The sequence below is a fragment of the Stegostoma tigrinum genome, chromosome 24, assembly GCF_030684315.1.
Source record: "Stegostoma tigrinum isolate sSteTig4 chromosome 24, sSteTig4.hap1, whole genome shotgun sequence".
Lineage (NCBI taxonomy): Eukaryota > Metazoa > Chordata > Chondrichthyes > Orectolobiformes > Stegostomatidae > Stegostoma > Stegostoma tigrinum.
Window position 1 is genome coordinate 36884749 of NC_081377.1, and position 20384 is coordinate 36905132.

Consider the following 20384-nt stretch of genomic DNA (forward strand, 5'->3'; position numbering starts at 1 on the left):
GAGTTATCCTTTTCAAGCAGAGCACTTATGGTTTAAGGACAACGGTTTACGGTTAGGAAATCCAACTACCAAAGTGTTACTATACAAAGGCAGAATGTGGATTTAGTGAATTTTTACAGTCTGCAAGTTTATTAGCAGTAAAATTAGAAAGGCAGACAAGATGATTGACATCTTACAGCAAGGAAATAATTTGACGGCAAAGCTGGACACAGCAAAGACGTGCCTGAAATTTGTTGCAATGACATTTAAGATGCAGTGAAATAAATCACTTCAGTCTTCAGGTAAAAGTTAAAATACTAATTAGTGTCTTATTGTCCATTTGGGAGATTTGAAATTTTCATCTGCATTTTGGTTAAAACTTGGCAAAGCGTATATGATTGCATTTGTTTAAAGCTGGCATTTTAGTACTTAAAGAAATAAGCTATACAACTGGAAACAGAACAAGCATGGTAGGTCAAATAGTGCCCCATTTGTTGGGACAGCCCATCAAAATTTAATACTTTGAACTTACTAGGCTGCATCCCAATAGTTTAATGGATTTCAAAGTATGAGTCAATCCAACATTAACTGTAGTCTTATGAATTTAACAGAAAACTAAAGCTCAGTAGCTCCATCAGCTATCATAAAATTAGGTAAAAAAAACAGAATTCCACTCAAATTTGCATTAAGTAATTTTTTTTATAACTGATATACATGATATTCTGTAATCAAGTTAGCTTGTAAAAATCTTCAGTTTACTTTTTCATTTTGAAACTAGTTATCACAGATTTGATTTCCAGTCACAACTTATTCCTGTACTGCTTAGAATTTCCAGCAATAATCCAGGAAATTCATTTTAAGATTTCAAAGAAACCAAGATATTATTGTAGAAACAAGAGTAGGCTATTCAGCTGAGTCTACCATGCTATTCATTGAGATTGTGACTGATTTTCTACCTCAACGCAACTCTCAAATTCACCAGTTCTAAGCTGCTTGCTGGGAAAGTCCTCAAACATCAACTGGCATTCTGATACTGACTTTTACTTCCAAAAGCTAACAGGTTTACACAGCCAAAAAACAAAGTCATCATCCCCAAAACAAAAACTTCTGGATGAAGGCTCCTAAAAACAGGTGGAAAATACTGTACGCACAGATATGATAGGCAAGTTTGAAAAACTGCAATATATTATTGGCAATTCTGAGGAAGTCTCACCGGACTCGAAGTGTTAACTGTTTCTTCCGTCACAGATGCTGCCAGACCTGCTGAGCTGTTCCAGCAACTCTTTTTGCTCCTGAATATGTTATTGGCAGTATGTAGCATTCTTTATCAAGTTGCAATGTTTTGGAATCACAAAACCCCAAATGGTGCAATGCTTTCCAAGAGCAAAGAACATGTATTCAATAAATTTTGCTGTGCTTTAGGGGTCCACAGGATTAGTCTGATTTATCCATTTAGCATATGAGAAATATTTCAATAGAAGCGGATTAGAATCCCACTGTAAAATCTACACAGTAAGAATTGCAGTATTCAAAATCACTTATTAGGAAGGTAAGGTCCTTCCATTTTCTTACTATCCCCAACACATGTTCAACATATTTCTCTATCAAGACCAATAGCAGCAGGAATGGAATTGAAATACACAAGAAAATGCTGCAGTTGTCTACTGGTGCATTTTATAAGTGGAATCCACAAAAGAAGAGCTTCACATTAGTAAGCTAAGGGAAAATTCCATTTATAGCAATAAAACAACAGAGTCCATTTAAGATCAATTTTAAGTCAACTTCTGTAGAAAATCAAGTAAAAGTTGAACAGGTGGAAATTTACAAAAACAAAGTAAGCCACAGCATTTGTATAAATTGAGAAATTAGTTTCTATATCTTTGCAATAATATTTCAGAGTAAACAACAGATTTAACTTAAAATTGGGTTGATCGAAGCTCTATTGCAGCACAAGATATATCTTCTTTATTGATAACTTAACCATCAAGACTATATTGATCCCCAGAAATCAATTAGGTGACCAATGCGCTTTTTCTCCCCCAAATGCATCAATACAACTCAAAATTATGATAAAATCCATCAATACAATGTCTTGTGAAAAATTGCCATTTAATTGACAGTGTGTACTATCTCAAAACCCATACATAAAGGAGATGTAGTGTACAATATATTACAGAAGAGCACCAGTATGTGCACATTCAAGTCAAGTTCTCTTAATAAGAACTACTAATCCCCAATAAGTACCCTAATACTTGTTCCATATACACACACACACAATCATGCACAAAAACCAGAACAAACCAAGGTTTTGTTTCCCAAATGGAAGTTCCAGGTGTATTCACTTTTTATTCACTGCAGCACTGCTTTCACTGTTCTAAATAGGTTACAGTATAGTGATTTCAGTTTGCACAATAGATACACATAGTTCTATGAACTTCCCACACAGAGTTCATCACTCTTTTTTGTTGGAAACAGTTTTAGTAGGGGAGTGGAAAACTCCGATCTTTCAAGGACTACTACAGGGCGAAGAAAATGAAGTTGCTTTAAGGCTAGATCTCCACAGTCTGTGAGTGCCTTATCCAATATTGTTCGTAAGTTCTCCAAAGATGGAGACTGCCCAGGTGAAATTAGAGGCTCAATTGTTGGAAAACTGTTATGTACAGAGTCATTTTTGCTGCAGTCTGAGCTGTACTCTTTATAGGTTTCCATAGTCGATTCTTTCAATCCAGTGTTAACTGCTGACTCCCTCTTTTGCGAACTATACTTTTTGCAGCGCTTTGGTGGTTCCCAGTGCCACGTTTCATCAACGTCATTTTCAGTGTCTTCACTTTCTTGAATAAACTTCAGGAAAGATGCTTCAAATCCTATAGGCTTATATGTGGTCAAGTCAAACGGTTTCTGCAGAGCGTTCTGGCTCTGTTGGCCATCTTTGGTGCCAAAAATTGAGCCCTGTGTCAAAGTGGTATTTGTTCTCTGTGACTCCATTTCAGATTTTCTTTTCAGAGGCTGCTTCAATTTAGTGAAAACTGAATTATTCTGGCTTCCACTCTGTTTTGCTGAATTTGTAATTAACCCTCCATTTTTAGGCAGAAAAGCCCGATTTGCAACATTTTCTTTGAAGCTTGGACTTCGGTTCGTCATTCCTGTGGCAGAGCTACTACTTAAAGTTTTCCCAGGGAACAGGAGACTTCCACCACTGGAAAGACTATCATTTCCATTTCCTACACTACAGTTATGCAACTGGTGTCCTGCTCCAATTTGCTCATGCTCAATTTTAAACTCAGTTTTCACAGGAATTTCTCCATTTTGTTGCCTGAGAACACTACAACCTGGAGTTTCCTCTGTTTGCTCAGAGACCACTTTTTTGGCGAGTTTTGATGCGTCAGATCCCAATTTTTCACCGTGTGATGGATCAGAGTATTTCTTGCACACTAGGAGTGCATTAATGTTCTGCTCAATATATTTGGCAGTCATCTTGTGCTGTATCTTATAGTGTCTCAAAACACTACGCCGGCTTAGGACAACTGCTTGACAGTCATCAACCATGCATGGAAACTGATCCCTCAAAACTTCCACTTTGCACATGGCAAAACCATGCTCTATACTCTTCAACAAAAAATCTCGACACTTGCTCAATTTCCTGGGATCCTTTTCAGAGTCATTCACAAAAGAATCATCCACAGCCAGACACGATTCATTTCTCTCACTATCCACCTCATGTGGCACTGAGTCACTTGTGTTATCAGAATGATGTTCAGTAATGCTCTTTGCTAAATCAGATTCCAATCCAGCTGCTTTTCTCAACCCTTTGTGTTCAAGATTACCACTACCGTGATTTTCACAGTTAGATTCACGATTTATCGCTGAATTGTACGAGTCAAGGTGCTTCTGGTAACTTTCAAAATCAGGCTCAGCATCAGATTCAGTTTCGCTGCTGCCTTCATCAGAAACACGGTCTGCACTGATTCGTTCCAGGCTAGGCTGACTTAGTAGTGCAGAGCCACAGCTGTCTTCATCAGTGAGATGCTCCTGCCCAAAAAACTTAGCAGATTCAACCATAGATGAGCTATGGGCACCTGTATCAATCAGATGGCTGAGGTCACATCTTTCCAAATTAGGCTTATGATCATACTGAAAGTTCTTGCGAGGCCTCACTAATATTGACTTATAGTGAGCTTTGTGTTGTCTTTGGACATGGCGCAGGTAACTGGAGCGGATAGTATAAGTGCGGCTGCAACCATCTATGCTGCACTTAAACTGTAAATCACCCAGGGTTTCTCTTTTGACTTCAAGATTAATCTCATGAGCTTGCTGCAGATGGCGTCTCAGGTTGCTATACACATTGAAAGAGGCTAGACAGTCTGGTTGATTACAAGCATACTTTCCAGTTTCACTACCTGCAACCTTGTGAATTTCACTGTAGTGTCTCAGAAGTACTCTAGGATATTGAAAGCGTTTGGTGCAACCTTCAAATTTGCATTTGAAGATTTTCTTCACTTTGGTATTGTCTTTCTTGGCATTCCTTTGATCTTCCTCTAAACACATTTGTTCCCGGTTATACTGGTGCACAGTCTGGTAATGGCGTATCAAATTTGGTTGGCCAGTGAAAGCTGCAGAACAGCCCTTATGAATGCAATGATAGGGTTTGTGATATTTATTCAAGATGTAGCACAAGTTACTTTTAGCACCAATTCTTCGGCTTCCTCTACCTTCTTCCTTGGATTCTGAATCGTCTGCACTATCTGGCATCATACTAGATTCCATGCTACCATTCAAACGCATCTCCTCAGATTTTAAAGATTCTGTGGATTCAGAACATTCCCTTTCAGTAGTGAAGGATTCATTCATTGTATTCTCTGAATCGCTTTCTGTGTGGCGCCAACTTCCACTCACTGTGCCAAGGTGTGTATGGGCATCATCTCCAAATGAATTCAAGCTTTTCGTCTGGTGAGAAACATTCACTGGGTAACGGCAGCCCTCTTCATTTTTAATAGGCCCAGGATTCTCAGACAAACCAAGCCTTTCAGTGACATTCTGAGCACGGTTCAAAGTCTCTTCGGTCAAGTGCAAACTGTCATTCTCAGTTTTAATTATGATATTTGGCACATTCAGCTGTGGATTTGTATTGCTAGGAACAGAAACACAGTTTATATAGGAAAACTTTCCTTTCTGCATGTCTTCTTTACTGAATCTATGCATTTGTTTATAGTGAGTTCGAAGATTAGTTTTTCTTGTAAATGTTCTTAGGCAGATGTGGCATTTGAATGGTGCAAACCTGAGTTGAAACCTGCTTAACTGAAGAACCTTCTCCTTAGAATACTTGTGAGTTTTCACATAATGGTTTATGAGGCCATCTTTGGTCATTGCCTTAAAGGCACATCCTTCGTTGTCACAGACAAATGGCTTAATGATTCCAGAATCCTCTTTAGATGAATCACTTTGGAAAAGTTCTTGAGAATGTGGCTGCAACTGAGAATCATTATCCAAAGGTGCCGAAACAGAAGCATCGCTGGTGAGGATCGGTGTAGAAGGCTGCTTTGCCAGAGGTGAAGGTAAAGTGGAAGCACATGTCATCACTTCATTTCTAAACACTTCAGATTTATCTAACTGCAGCTTCTGCAGAGCTCTTACAAGTTCTTCCAGAGTTGGCACTTGAGAAGCACAGCTGGCACCACCTGCAGACTGGCCTTCATACCGCTTCATAGGAGTGGTCCCTGCGTTATTCTCAGCAAGTAATGGGCATTTTATTTTGCGAGCCAGATGGCCACCAAGTGATTTGGGGTTCGAAAACTCTTTAAAACACCTGGAGCACACAAACTTATTATCCTTAAAAATAGCAGGCCATTTGGCATTCCTGTTGTTCTTGGGCTTCTTAGCTCTCTGCGTTTTGAGCAAAGCACTTTGACCTCCAGAAATATCAATTACAGGGGGTACTGACTCACCTTCCAGCCCCTGTGAGGTCGATAATTGAGATGCCTGTGGTCCTGTCTCTGTTTTAATTTTGACTTGATTTGATGCAGAACTTTTCAGAACATCTCTGCGGTGTTTATCAATTCGTTTCTTAGCCTTGTAGTAGTTTGGATGAGCCATTTTGATGTGTTTCCTCAGGTCTTTTGTCAAGGCATACATCATAATACAGCCATCAATCCCACAAGCAAGCTTATTCAAGGCTGAAGAGCTACCTCCAACTCCAGTTGGGACTTTGTCCCTAGCTAGGCTCCTGTTAATTTCTGGATGAAGGGTAGCTGCTTTCATCATATCCTCAATGTCACTCAGTTCTTTAAATGATGCCAACTTTTCCAAGGGTACAAGCAGATTTTCAGAATATGCACTCTGTTGATTACTATCTCCAGATCGATTTTTGCTGACAAAGCCTAAATCTGCACTGTCAGTACCTTGTACCACTGGATAATGCGAATCACTTGGGCTGTATTGTGCTTCATTTTCCTTTTTAACCATTTCTTGGGGCAGAGAATAGCTGCAACTTTCTGAAGATCTTTCTGATATTTCATTCAATGTCTCACTTGCATTTTCCGTAGAACTGTCAGACAGGGGAATGAGTTGTTCCTCCAAAGTCACAAGCTTAGGGCCATCATCGACCAGACCTTCTGTTGCGTCACTCTCTTTTTTCAGAAATTTGGCCTCAAAATCTTCTAGTCTTGTTATGCCATGCGTTTGCAGATGATTTTGAAATTCACTTTTTGAAAAGTAGAATTTCTTACACCCAGATAAATTACAGGAATAGGCTGCTTCCCTGTAATGCTGAGCTTCATGGTGATACAACAAGCAAGATCCACTGAAAACCTTATTGCAACCTTTAAATGTACATCTCGATCGGAATTCTTTATGCTGTTTTCTGTGCTTCACTAGATCAGCAAAGGCCTGAAAGCTTGCATTGCAATCCATCTGAATGCAAATGTACGGCTGCAATCCAGAGTGTACCTTTAAGTGAGCTTTAAGATGGTAGTCACTGACAAAGTGACGCCGACAGTATTTACACAGTGCCTTTCTGTTATTCATTTCAAGGAAATGTTTCACATTTTCATCATTGTCCAAATGATCGTTTTTCAAATGGGCAGTGAGATTTTTGTAGTATTTAAATGATCTCAAGCAATCTGTTCCGGGGCATGGATAACTTTCTGTCCACTGTGATACAACAGTTCCATCTACTTCAGCTTTGGGCACATTGCCTTGACCTTCTTCCACTGAGTCAGTTCCGCTGAAGATTATGTAGTCATTTTCCTCAACTTCTCTTTTGGCCAAACCTTTCACTTCATCCATAGAAGGTTGCTGCTTTGGAGATGTACCTGCACTTAAGACCGGAAGCAAAGATTTTTCAGCTGCTTCTAGTTTCTTTTTCTGTTTCTTCTCTCTCTTCGGTTTTTTTATATGTTCCTTCACATGTGGAGTAAACTGTTCCTTTCTCTTAAACTTTTTGGCACAAACAGGGCAAGAAAATATCCCATCCCTAATATGTGTCTTCGCATGGTGTACAATTCTTGCTACAACATAATCTTTCTTGCACAGCACACAGAAAAACATATTTTGAAGCCATCTGTAATATCTCTCAGACATCACTCTTTCTTTCTTTTTGTTTAGATTTTCTCCATCTTTCTCTCTTCCATCAGTTGTCATCTCTGGAACTTTACTCATCTGATCAAAGAGTTCATTGCCATCCAACTCATCTTCACTGAGTTCATCTTCTGAAATGGCACCAGCCTGGTCTCCCAGATGCCCCCGACAATGACGTTTGAGTGTTTTCCAATCCCAGAACTCTGGATCAAAAGGCCAATGGGATTTCAAAACCAACAGAAGTTCACAGTGTAATGAATTGGGAATAGGGCCATTTTCCTCATCATATTTTTGATCAGGCTGCTTATATAACTTTTCAACTTCACGGTAGGCATCCACTGTAGGTTCCAGCAGGAACTGAGTAAGCTGACAAGCACGTCGGACTTCAAGGTCATCTGGCATTAAGCATGCAATGGTTTTACAGATAGAAATCTTCATCTCTGCATTTTCATTAGACTGAATACGAAGGGCTCCTACACACAGTTCAATAGAAATGGGGAGACCTGCTCCTTCTGCCTGCAAAAACAAACAAAAAACAGTTTCTTGCTTGACTAAAGAGATGTGTACTGTTCTAAAGTCCCCTGACAACACTAAAATGCATTTTACAAACATTATTATGCACTAATCAAGAATATACCAATTGTGACACTACTTTCTTAGTCATCAAGAAAAACAGCGCTTCACATGAGCAACCAGCCACCTTGTGTTTTCCTAACAGGCACTATACAAAGAATGAGAGTATATAATCTGTTGGCTACCTCCACAGCAGATATCCTGTGGGCTAGGAATGTTTTACGTACCATTTTAAAAATAAAACTGAAAATCCCAATATTAGAGACTATTCAATATTTTGGTACACTATTATTGCATACTCTGAAAACTCAGCATTAGGAATCACCCAATCAACTTGGGAAACAGTGTTTGAGAGGAAAACATCCAAATCATATACTTTTGAGTTTTGTTTTGTAGGAAGTCACAGAGAAAGGTGAGATAAGAGCAGGTAAAGGGGGAGGGGCAATGGGTAGGAACAGAAGCACATTGGTGAAATGGAAAGGGTCAGAACTTTTGAAAGAAAAGCGATACTAACAGAAAAAGTTACAGGAATTTTTCTTTTTGCATACGATGCATTCGGAAATGGATTATAAGTAACCATTTTAGCCCGTGTCACTCAACAGTTGCCTGCAGAGTATCTCTGCAACTTCTTCAGCTAGTTCAAGACCCTCTAGTTTCAATTAAGTTCCACAATATGGTAGCCAGCTAGCAGTACACATCGATTTTTTTATTAGGGTGACTGATTACTGAACAGGCTCCGTGCTCTAACATCCAATTTAAGATGCACTGACAACCAATATTTGTAGAAATCTTGGCTCAAGGCAGATCAACAAATCCATACCCAATTTCAGATTTATTGAATCAAAAAAGAGTGGCAACACTGGTTAAAGAACTATCACAAAAGAACTGATAAATATTTAACAGCTTACATTTTTTTTAAAATCAAGTAGATCAAGTCACAGGGACTATAAAGTGAGTGAATTTCAAGACAACAGTTAAGTAAGGCACAACAGAAAAAACCCAATTACCAAACAAATAGCTTCTCAATTTCAAGAAATCAACTGGTTACTTACTTCAGATTGGATAACTTTTATGAGGAAGAATATGTGGTACACTGTTCTTGCAATGATACCAAGCTGCCGGCAGCGTTCTAGAAAGGAATCCAAGGAGGGATCCATTCTTCGCTGCAACTTGCTCCAAAACAGTGTAAGTTCCCTTTACGGAAAAGGATTGAAAACAATTATTTCCTCTTCAAGCACGTTTTCAAATGGGACGTCATTTCTGGCTTTAAAACGTGGCAGCATAGCTAGATTCTATTCTATCATGAGAATTACATGCAGTCAAAACAGTATGCCTGCCTCATGTGGTTTCCTCATCAACACTGTAAAGAATTAAACTTACCTATGAATATAGAGGGCAGTTATTTACCAATTTTGATGTATTTTGGATAGGCATATAACTGAAAACGTGAGACGCTGAATTGTAACAAAGCCGCAAAAACTTTCTTCACGATTTCAGTTGATACCAGTGAGAAGTTAAACAAGCAGATTACACCATACTTGCTTGTACGGAGATAGCTATTCATAAATATTGCAGCAAGAATCATTACATTTGGCTTCAGATTCCCTGGGTTGAAGGAGGGTAAAAGGTCAACTCAAGTTTCTGCTTCGGTCTCTGGACAGCAGACATTAGTGAGGATCTGATTGGACTCAGTTGTGATGCTATGCATTGTGAATACTCCACCTAGCCTGTTTCAATTTTGCCTCAATGCACATTATGTCCAGTTGATAAAGAATCAGAGAGCAGCCATAGAACAAAATCTCAATGAGTTTATAATCGCACAACAGCACAGTCAGGGTGGCAATGAACTATGGTGACAGTTTCAAAACAGAGATTAAACACAAGTACTTAATTTAATCAATTTACAAATACACTTGCAGTCCACCAACCACTCCAAATTGCAGAAACAAAAGGGAAAAACAATCCCTCTACTCACTAGGTATTGTCACCAGGCTAAAATCCAAACAATAATTGTGCTCAATAAGTGTGAGCATAAAGACATGGTCAAATCTGATACTTCAAACAAGTATTAAAATATCTAAAACTTACCAAGAGCAATAGACACTTTCCTGCTGTAGCTGATGTGTAAGGAATGTTGTACACAGGACAAAAGCAGCACTATCCTGGCCATCGGACTCCAAATTACAAATAATATCCAGTACTTCCTTGCAATCAACACGGGCAATCTACCAGAAGCCAAATGTTTCAGATATTAGACAGGGTAATCATTGCAATTTAATTTAGATATACAACTCCAAGCTCATTTCAAAATGTGGTAGACAACTGAAATAGGAATTTGCTGAAACTGACATTATTCCTGGAAGCTCTTCGCACATATTCTCCATATGTAGTAATGTATTTAATCTAAACATTAAGATCACAAGATAGATACAAATGAAGGTCATTTAAGCAATGTTCCAGAATGACCCTTCGATCCAAGACCATAACAGAGGTCCTAAAAATTATTCCAGCTTTTTAACCTCAACATTCAAACTGACATTTACTTTATGCACTTATTGCTTTTTGCAATTCTTTTGAGTCTACCTTAAAGCTTTATGAATTTGCATGTTTCCTTCTTTTCTCCCCAATTATGATTCACAATCAAGTCAAGCTCCAGACTTGGCCCTTCTATACACTGTTTTGTTTGACATAGATATATCAGGACATCTTTCAAATCCAAAAACCTCAAGTTGCTTTTGCCTTCCTTAGTACTCTGTACTTGAACTAGAGGTCAGCCTCAGAGGTTCTCTCAAAATTGCGACCAGAGCTTGAAAGATTCCCTCAAGCCTTGGGAGCATAACACTGGGCTTCAATTTTAACCCACTAAGAGACAATATTGGTAACATGAAGGTTTATCTACCTCTTTTGCTGCCTCCTCATTGGGTCCCATAGCACAGAGACAAGTGAGGTAGATTTGTCGAAAAGCACCTTTGCTGTTAATTTCTGAATTTTCTGCACAACATTTCGCTAGCAGTGTTGCATCAAGCTTACGGTCTGTCTTCATCAGATGTTTAATGCGTATCTCAAGGAACAAAGGCCCCTCCTGGATCAAGTAATTGTTGACTATATTAACAGAGAAGGTCATTTGGTTATCATCTATACCTTGGACAACTGTATTGTGATATCAGATTAAAATAAAGATACATCAGAAATTAGACTACAAAATTAAAAGGCAGCATCTACCGTGCAGGGAAATTAATCCTGTCAGAGTGGTTTATGCTCTGTCACCTACTCAATTCTATTAGACACCTTTTTCTGGGTTGAATTAACTTTCAGTCTAATGTGGACAATAGCTGAATTTAGCAACAAAATTTGAGGGGCTGTAGTTTGAAAGACAGTCAAAAAGATTTTTCAAGCACATCATTTATATTAATTGAACAAGTTTGTGCGCATCAATAATTCCACATTAAACTGCAAAATTACAAGCATCTCAATGATAAATTTTCTTGAAAATTGAGTAAACATTGGTTTTCAAATAGTCCACTTAATTCAAAGTTTGAACATTAACACTTACATCTGACAGATAAGCTCTCATTTCAATTTGTGGTACTGGCTACAGGTAGGAGTTCCAGTACAATTATTCTGCTGGGTGCTTCAAATACATACTACATGCTGGCTAATTATTTCTGAAAGCCATTTCTAGACCCGAGATTGTATTTGACTTTCATTCTACATTGTCATTTTCTGATTGCATCCTATCCCCAAGACACCAGTCAAACTAGTCCTTAAATGGTTCTTCATAACAGCAACCTAGATTGGCATCATCACGTAGTAAACACCATTATCAATTTCACTTACAGGAACTACTCAGTCGAAACAAATTTTCCATTTACCTAAGCATTCCAATAAATTATACAGGGGCAACATGAAATGAAGGGCATAAACAAAATCCAATGAAGTGTTAGCATTACTTCACCATCTACCCAAAAAGATGACCCTGTCATCTGGAAATAGTCACCAAATGTCAAAGCTGCATCAGAAGGCAGTTCCATTTAAACAGGCAAAACACAGCCCTTCCAGAGCTTTCAACAATTGAAACTAAAAGCCCTTTTGTCTAAATTCTAACTTTGATTAGCATTGGGCGGGAAGAAAGCCCAACACGTACAAATATCAATAAGACTTTGTGAGAACAGATTCACTAAATTGAGATAAATCGCTCGACAGAACAGACTTAAGAATGATCTTAATGCAGTTCTATCGCCAGATTATCAGAGCAGTCCTCCAGGAGAAAAACGCAAGTGCCTTGTTTGAATATCAGCAAAGAGGCACATCAACCAAGCACTTACAATTCAATGACTCCTTCTAAAAACGTTGGTTTATACTTCAGTGGTACCAGACCATACCTGGCATCTATGACCACTGCTACCTACGACTGCAGTGTTTTCAAGACAGCAAAAGGCATTTTGTTCCATTAAGATTCTTATCTGTAGCACACCCAAGTTTTAGAAAGGAAATTAAATGCAAGTTAGAAAAGTGGGTAAAAAAGCAATGAAGCAAAGCTACCTGTATATTGTAAAAGACAGTATATTAATTTCAATTTAAACAAGCTGTTTTCTATCAATACAATTTTGCATTACAGAACCTGAAGGATATAGCATGGAAGACCATTCAGCACATTGTGCCTGGGTTAGCTCCAGAGGCCAGATCTCCAATTAATCCCATTCTCTTACTCTTATCACACCCCTAACATTCCTTTTCCTGAACCTTAATCATATTCTTGAATGTTAGTACCAAAGCTGATTTAAATTAGCTTTCAAACAAGATCATTCAGGCCACAACTCACTGCATAAAAATAATTCATATTACCTCTTGATCTTTGGTCAAAAACTAGTCTGTCCACCCTGGCTGCTAAACCTACTGTACTGCTGTTCATTTATCTCTAAATTGAGATTCTCCATTATAACTCCTCTTAACTCCTTTAGTCAATGCAGAACGCTATCTACTTTTGCAGTCAGTACAAATTCAGTTACCATTTATTCCTGGTACCACTTATGCACTCTCTTCAAAGCACAACACCGACCTTCAATTATCTGTGTTGCTGGATTTATCCTCAAACATCCTTTTGATTTTTAAGGCATATTTACTTCTCTCGATGTATGAGGAGGCATCCCGTGCACATGGGGATTATGTTCCACCTCGAACCCTGAACATTTTTAGTACCTCCTTTTCATCTATTTCCATTGAATCCAAAGTCAAATTGCCTCCTCCCTCACTGCTGTTTGGGCAGCATCCTCTTCAGGTGAAGAACAATGAAAAGCACCTCAGTTTCTGCATTCATGGATTTTAGTTTTGACCTTGAATCAGTCCCACCTTTTTACTATGTCGTATTGAGGCAATTTTGGATTCCTTTGTGGTAGCTATTCTATTCTAGTTCATTCAAATCTTTGAAACTTTTACTCCTTTAAAATATTTTTTCAGAATGTTCTATATTCAGATCACCTCTATTGTATCTTTAAAATTGATGCGCATTATTTTTGGCAATGAATCCTTAATCCTGTTTCAGACATTTAACCGTACAATTGAGTGTAACAGACGAGACAGTGAAAGCTGAAGGGTCACTCTGCTTCATCTCTCTGGAAAGACACCAAAGCAACCAAAAACTAGCTCCCTCAGTCTAGATTTTGAATAACAGGTTACGAAGAAAACTTCCCACGGGGTAAAGTCAGGTCCTCATATTTATGGTCAATTAGAGGATGGCATCTTTTCAGCTGAGAGAGATGATGGGCATGTAGTCTGAGAACTTTGGGGCAGTCAAATGAGATCAACTGCTACACCTCTGAAGGCTAAAGCCAATTCTGCAAAGGCAAAATTTGTTGAAAGTGCCATACATGAAACTGTCCCTTGTTAGTGATGCAGGAAGATCTCTACTGACCCCTTACTTGTAGTTTTGGTGCCTGATTTGCAGCTTCAGAAACCGTGTAATTGGGTTAGCAAAATCCTGCCCACAGTTGATGCTGCTAGTTTCAGCGACTACCAGGTAGCTTCTCATTGTTGAGAATACTGTTGATGTTGTTTTTTCATAACATTCTTGAATCAGAGAATGGGCTGTCTCCCATGTAGTATAGCTTGAGAGAGGCAGTCATTTTCCATCATCTGCATAAGAAAGCCAAACCAAGCCTTTTTTGCTTTATTACTGCTAGCATGGTCATCTGGAAAGGACTATTTCAGTGGTGACATTTTTCCTTCTCTGATTCCAAGGATGTTGAAACACTATACAGCCTTTGTTCTTCCTAAACGCAAGTTATCCTGTTCTGCCAAACAGCAATGAGAAGCTTCGCGGTTGTAAGTAACCTAGATTGGCAAGTAACCTAGATTAGCAAGTAACCTAGATGAATGAAGTTTAAATATATACACAGCATGAATTATTTTTGAAAAGGCAGTTAAGAAAATCACAAAACTACATCACGCATACCTTCTTCAATCCCTGCTGGTTGTTTGGAAAGAATGCATTGTAGGGCTGGATTTTTCCATGCTCCACCTTCTCTTGCAATAGCAACAAGGGCCTGCAGTTCATTATGCCCAAATTCCAGCAATGCAATGTGAGAATCCTATCAAAATGATTGTGAAAAGTTTACAAACACAAGATATTGTGAAGCTGTGCTGTTTGGCTTTAGCCCAAAAACAAGGTCGCTGATAAATGTATTCACAAAAACAATGAACATTCATTCTGCTTTTATAATTCACAGCGCATTTCAGTTACATGTTCATTTCAACAATTTCATAAAGCACGAAACCAACAGCAATATTACAACATCACCACCTTCTGCATGACTATATTGAACTTTCAAGCCAATTCTCAGTTCTAAAGTATGGAAGTGTTGCGATTTGGAATACAATGTTCTAATAATCTAAGTAAAACCAACTTCAGAAAACAAATATGTTAAGATGTAAATCAGAAACTATTCCAAATGGACCACTTCAGATTAGGCCCTTCATAGTAAACAGAACTTCCAAAAAAGGTTCATAATAAAATGTATGGTAACATGCAGCAGATTGACTTGTTAATCCATTTAGACAATTTCTTATGGTTACAAATAGCATTTCACTTCAGTGTTTTTTTTCCCTCCGCATATTCCATGGGAACTACACATGATAATGTTTTTCCAGGGATGACACCAGAAAGATCTCTGGGACAGATTTTTTTTTAGAAGGACTTAATGAAATAAAAGTTTGAGAATGACCACTCCTCCCAAAAGCAAACTACACAATTTTACTAATCAATGAAACCATCACTGCGACATTGTACTGCAAAATATTTATGGGAAAAATACCCCCTTCATCTGCCAAACATTACCCTCTTCCTCTAAAGTACAAGTAGTTCCAAAGGTATCTGTTACATCACCCATTATCTCTATGACATTTCATAGCACAGTGCTAATCGAGTATTTGACATCAGGAATTATCACACCCAAGCCAGGTCCTCTCCTCATATTTGCACTTTTTGAACAGTTGATTTCAAATCAGGAGTGGGATCTTCACAACAAATCCAACTGCAATGCTCCCACTGCTACCTTAGTTCAGGTTATTACTGGGGAATCAAATGCAGGAAATAGGTCAGAATCAGGTTTCAGTTCAAAAGAACAGTTCTGTTTCAGAAGAACAGCAGACAGTTTGTGAAGTCTCCAGGCAGGAAAGTAGCCAAGTTTTTTTTAAAAAAAAGATAGTCCCAGCACAAGTGCTGTCAAAACACTAAATTTCTCTTCTGATCCAGAGGAAGGAAATCAGTCAGTAGTTGTGTGCGTCTGGGAGAAACAATAACGGAGAGAATCACACGAAACCTTTGCAACTTGGAGAAATTACATAATTATAAATAGGAATGATATTTTACAGAGAATGAGTACCAGCAAATGATTGAGTTGTAAGAAGTGTTAAATCTTTCTGCCATGTTTAGATATTTCCACTTCACAATAAAACTTTTGTGGTGATAACTTGTTGGGTTTTTTATACAAGATTTATGGGCAGCTTAATGTTCAGGGATTGATGACCATGGTGATCAAACTATAAAGATACACTTTATGATTTATCAAGCTAGGTTTCACTGAGATGGATCTTGCCAATATTACCACTAGCTGGGATCAGAGAAACATCTGTATATTAAAGAATATTTGAGCACTCCAATGAATGAGATCAAGTTTTAGATCATCGCTGACTGGTGGAATTTAGAATCAGAACAAACAAAACTTAGATATTCCAACAAATATTCTGCTACTTCCAACTGATCACTCACCTGCAATGTCTGTTGTAGCTGTTGCCATTCCTCTTGTGGAATCTCATTTTCAGGCAGAGATAACAGAAGTTCGAAACAACTCCTAAAATTTAAACAGGGTTAATAGATGGATTAGCTAGCTCCTTTTGGAAGATTCAGAATTGTCCTACTGAAGATCTGTTGTCAGAAAACAGAAGTGGGCTTCAGGAAAGCCTACATTTATTCTGTTGCCAATAAATTCTAGGAATCTTACAAACGATTTATTCTATAAGCTGGAAGATACCACACAGTATTTCATCAAGGCTGGTCAAAAACCAATTGATAGATGCTTAAGTACTAAGTAACTAGCCAAAATGTTACAAACCATAGTATTTTCGGTCAAGTGACATTAAGATGGCTTTAGACATTGCACCATGATTAGCATGGGTGGTTAAGTTCCCCAAATAGGACTGTGGATTTCCTCCTGAAAGGCATTGAGTGTCTACCTACAAAACATGGACTGCAACAGATCAAGAAGACAGCTCACTATCATTTTTTTCTCTTTATTCATTCACAGAATGCAGGCACTGCTGGCCAGGCAGCATTTATTACCCACCCTAATTGCCCAGGGGGCAGCTCAGAGTCAACCACATTGCTCGGGGTCTGGAGTCACATGTAGGCCAGATCAGTTAAGGATGGCAGCTTCCTTCCCTAAAAGGACATTAGCAAACCAGATAGGTCTGCCCCCTGACAATTAACAATGGATTTATGATCATTAGACTCTTAATGCCAGCTATTTATTGAATTCAATTTCCATCATGGCAAGATTCGAACCCAAGTCCCTAGAACATTATCTGGGTCTTTGGATTAACAGTCCAGTGATAATACCACTAGGCCATTGCCTCCCCTTCTCAACAACAATTAGGGATAGGCAATAAATGCTGGCCTGCCAGTGATGCCTATGCCCCATGAGAGAATTTTAAAAAAACTAACATCCATTTGGTAGTTAATAATGACATTAGTAGTACAGGGCAAATTCTGCTGCAAGACACCAAAACGCTCAGTCCACAATACTAGCTACTCAAGTCAGAGTTATACGGCAGGAAAACTGACCCTTCAGTCCACCTGTCCATGCCGATCAGATACCCTAGACTGATCTAGTCCCATTTGCCAGCGTTTGGCCCATATCACTCTAAATCATTCCTATTTATGCCTTTTAAATATTGTAATTGTACATTCCTCTTGCAGCTCATTCCATACACCCACCACCATCTGTGTGAAAACATTGGCCCTAATGGCCGTTTAAATCTTACCCCTCTCAACTTAAACCTATGACCTAGTTTTGGGCTCTCTTACCCTGGGAAAAAGACCTTGCCTGTTCATCGTATCCATGCCCCTCAAATTTATGAGTCTGTATAAGGTCACCCCTCAGTTTCTGTCAATTTAGGGGGAAAAGCCACACAAGCCTAGTCAGTTTCTCTATAGCTCAAAGCCCAATCCCAGAAATATCCCTGTAATTTTTTTTCTGAACCCTTTTGAGTTTAACAACATTCTTCCTATATAGCAGGGAGACGAAGTGAACGCAGTATTCTAAAAGTGGCCTTACCAATATCCTGCAGAGCCACATGACCTCAACTCCTATACGCAGTCCACTGACCAATGATGGCATGCATGCCAAATACCTTCACCAGCCTGTCCACCTGCGACTCCATTTTCAAGGAACTATGCACCTGCAAACCTGCCGCCACCGCTCCCCCACCTCCCCAATCCAGCACCATCTCTTTGCTCAGCAACATTTCTCCAGGGCCGGAACATTAAGTGTATACATCCTGGTCTGGTCTGCCGTACCAAAATGCAACACCTCATTTACCAAAATTAAACTCCATCTGCCACACTGTCCGAGAAGTCAAAAAACATCCCAAACTTATACTTAAGATACTTGAAGTTCAATTTTCTTAAAGATAGCCATAAAGTTTAGAGACACTTACACTGCTAATCGATTCAGCACAAAATGAATATGGGCACATTCTGCAGTCAGGTAAGGCCTTGCATTTGTGTAACTCTGGATAGAAATCCGATAGACCTCCAATAAAGGTAGGAGTTCTTCAGAAGCTTTGCACTTCTCACCATATTGTACCAAGATCTATAGTGAAAGAAGATAACTCATTATTTCAGAACCCAATCACCAAATCAACTGCTCAAGAGACAGAGCATTTCTGTAATCTGCAGCAAAATGGAAACATTTATAAACCTGCCTTAAACTGACACAGTAAGGTCAAAGAGCAGCAGTGTATTAACTCTTTCCACTGGCAAGATTTAAAGCAATACTGCCTACTCAGGGTGCAGATTTCGTTCAGTGCATTTGGGTCACTATGTAAAGTAACATATCACCGGTGATGCAAGTAATCAAATCAACGTTTCATGTATGCCTCTAATTTTTTCTGAACCAACTTCCCCGATCACCAAAAAGGAAAACAAGCCATGCACTTTTCTTGAGGGCCCACTTTTAAAAACATGACAACTGAAATGCCTCTGACATATTCAAGCCAAAAGCAAAGAATGAAAGTAAAATGAATTATGCACTGAAACTGGCTCGCATTTACTTTTAGTTCACTGCAATTTTCATACCTTCAGGGACTGTTACACACAAACATGTGAATTAAGTACATTTGACCCCTAAAACCTGCTTTGCTATTCAATAACATAAGGCTGATTGAATTGCAGCTTTAACTCCACTTGCCTGCCTCCTGAAATCCTGACTTCTCCTTACTGAAGGAGCTCTATTTCTGCCTTTACAAAATTCAAATTCACTAATCTCTGGGGAAGAAACATCCAGACATTTGATATAAAAAGGGCTCTCATCTGTGCCTTAAATGGGAGAATCCTTATTTTAAATTGTCTCCCTTAGCTCTAGTTTTGCCCAGAAGAGGAAACAGAATCTTTAACGTATTAAAATACTCTAAGGTGCTACACCAGAGTGACAGAAAACAAAACATGACCAAGCTATGAGGAGATATTAGATCAGATAATCTTTAGCTCCAGTAAAGAGCTAGGTTTCATGAAATATCTTAAAGGATGAAAAAGATTAGAGTCACAGAGAGGGATTCAAGCCAAGAGTGCAGCAATTCAAATTGGGGATACTTGAAAGGTCAGAATTAGTTTAAAACATCTTATGTCAGAGGGATGTGGAGCAGGAGACGGCGACAGAGATGGGAAGAGGCAGAGGTCACTTAGGAATTTGAAAATATGGATACTGACTTTAAACTTGAAGCACTCCTTGAACAAGAACCAATGTAGGTCAGCGAGCAAAGGAATGGGTCAGAACTTTGGGTGATCTCAGACTTGAGAGAAAGAATCTTGAAAGCCAGCCAACAATGTCAATCTAGAGGCTAAAATGGCTTGAAATGAGGGATTCAGCAGAGACAGGGGCAAAGTCAGGTGATGTAAGGAGGAAATCTTAGAAATGGCAGTAGCGCGTAGGTGGAAACTGATTTTGGGTTAAATGTTTGTTTAGTCTTGGTCATTTCCCATGGAGTTAAAATTGTGGTGCAATCAAATTAGAACCAAATTAATTTATAGGTAGCCATTACAACATAAGCGAGGCATAAAAAAAGACACAGACATTCAATGCTTAACATTCCGGAAGTTCCAACCTAATATGGGCATCCAGTAAAAGTCATGGCAAAAACGGAATAAAATTCCCTTTAAAAATGGATTGGAAAGCATCCATTAGGCGCAAATTGCCGTTTCCTCTCCCGTCACTTGTGGAAATAAATACAACAAATATCAACCTTAACTTTGAGATGAATGAGTCATTTGGTTCCTTTGGTACTAAGTCACTAAATTTTAAGTGCACTTGACATGTCCCCACTTGCAGAATTTAGTTCATAATAGAAGAGTTCATATTTCTTAAAGTGTTTCCCACCACTAGCTACCCACATCTCAAAACAATTTTCTGTTCAAGAATTATACTTTAGATTCTGTACTGAAGATCACAGCCAACTAAAATGGGGTAGAACTACAAAAGACAGCAATG

At 38.7% G+C, this 20384-nt stretch overlaps 1 protein-coding gene across 1 annotated transcript in view; it reads right to left on the reverse strand.

Moving 5' to 3' along the window:
• Window positions 1-1559: 1559 nt before the first annotated feature.
• rlf (RLF zinc finger) overlaps window positions 1560-20384 on the reverse strand; it is a 44636-nt gene continuing 25811 nt past the window's right edge. The window contains exons 2-8 of the mRNA XM_048557720.2: window positions 18337-18491; window positions 16391-16472; window positions 14576-14711; window positions 11024-11226; window positions 10213-10349; window positions 9177-9318; window positions 1560-8067 (exon numbers count right to left, since the gene is read on the reverse strand). Of these exons, the coding sequence (XP_048413677.2) occupies window positions 2407-8067; window positions 9177-9318; window positions 10213-10349; window positions 11024-11226; window positions 14576-14711; window positions 16391-16472; window positions 18337-18491 (6516 nt within the window). The 3' untranslated portion in view covers window positions 1560-2406. The remainder of the gene's footprint in view (window positions 8068-9176; window positions 9319-10212; window positions 10350-11023; window positions 11227-14575; window positions 14712-16390; window positions 16473-18336; window positions 18492-20384) is intronic.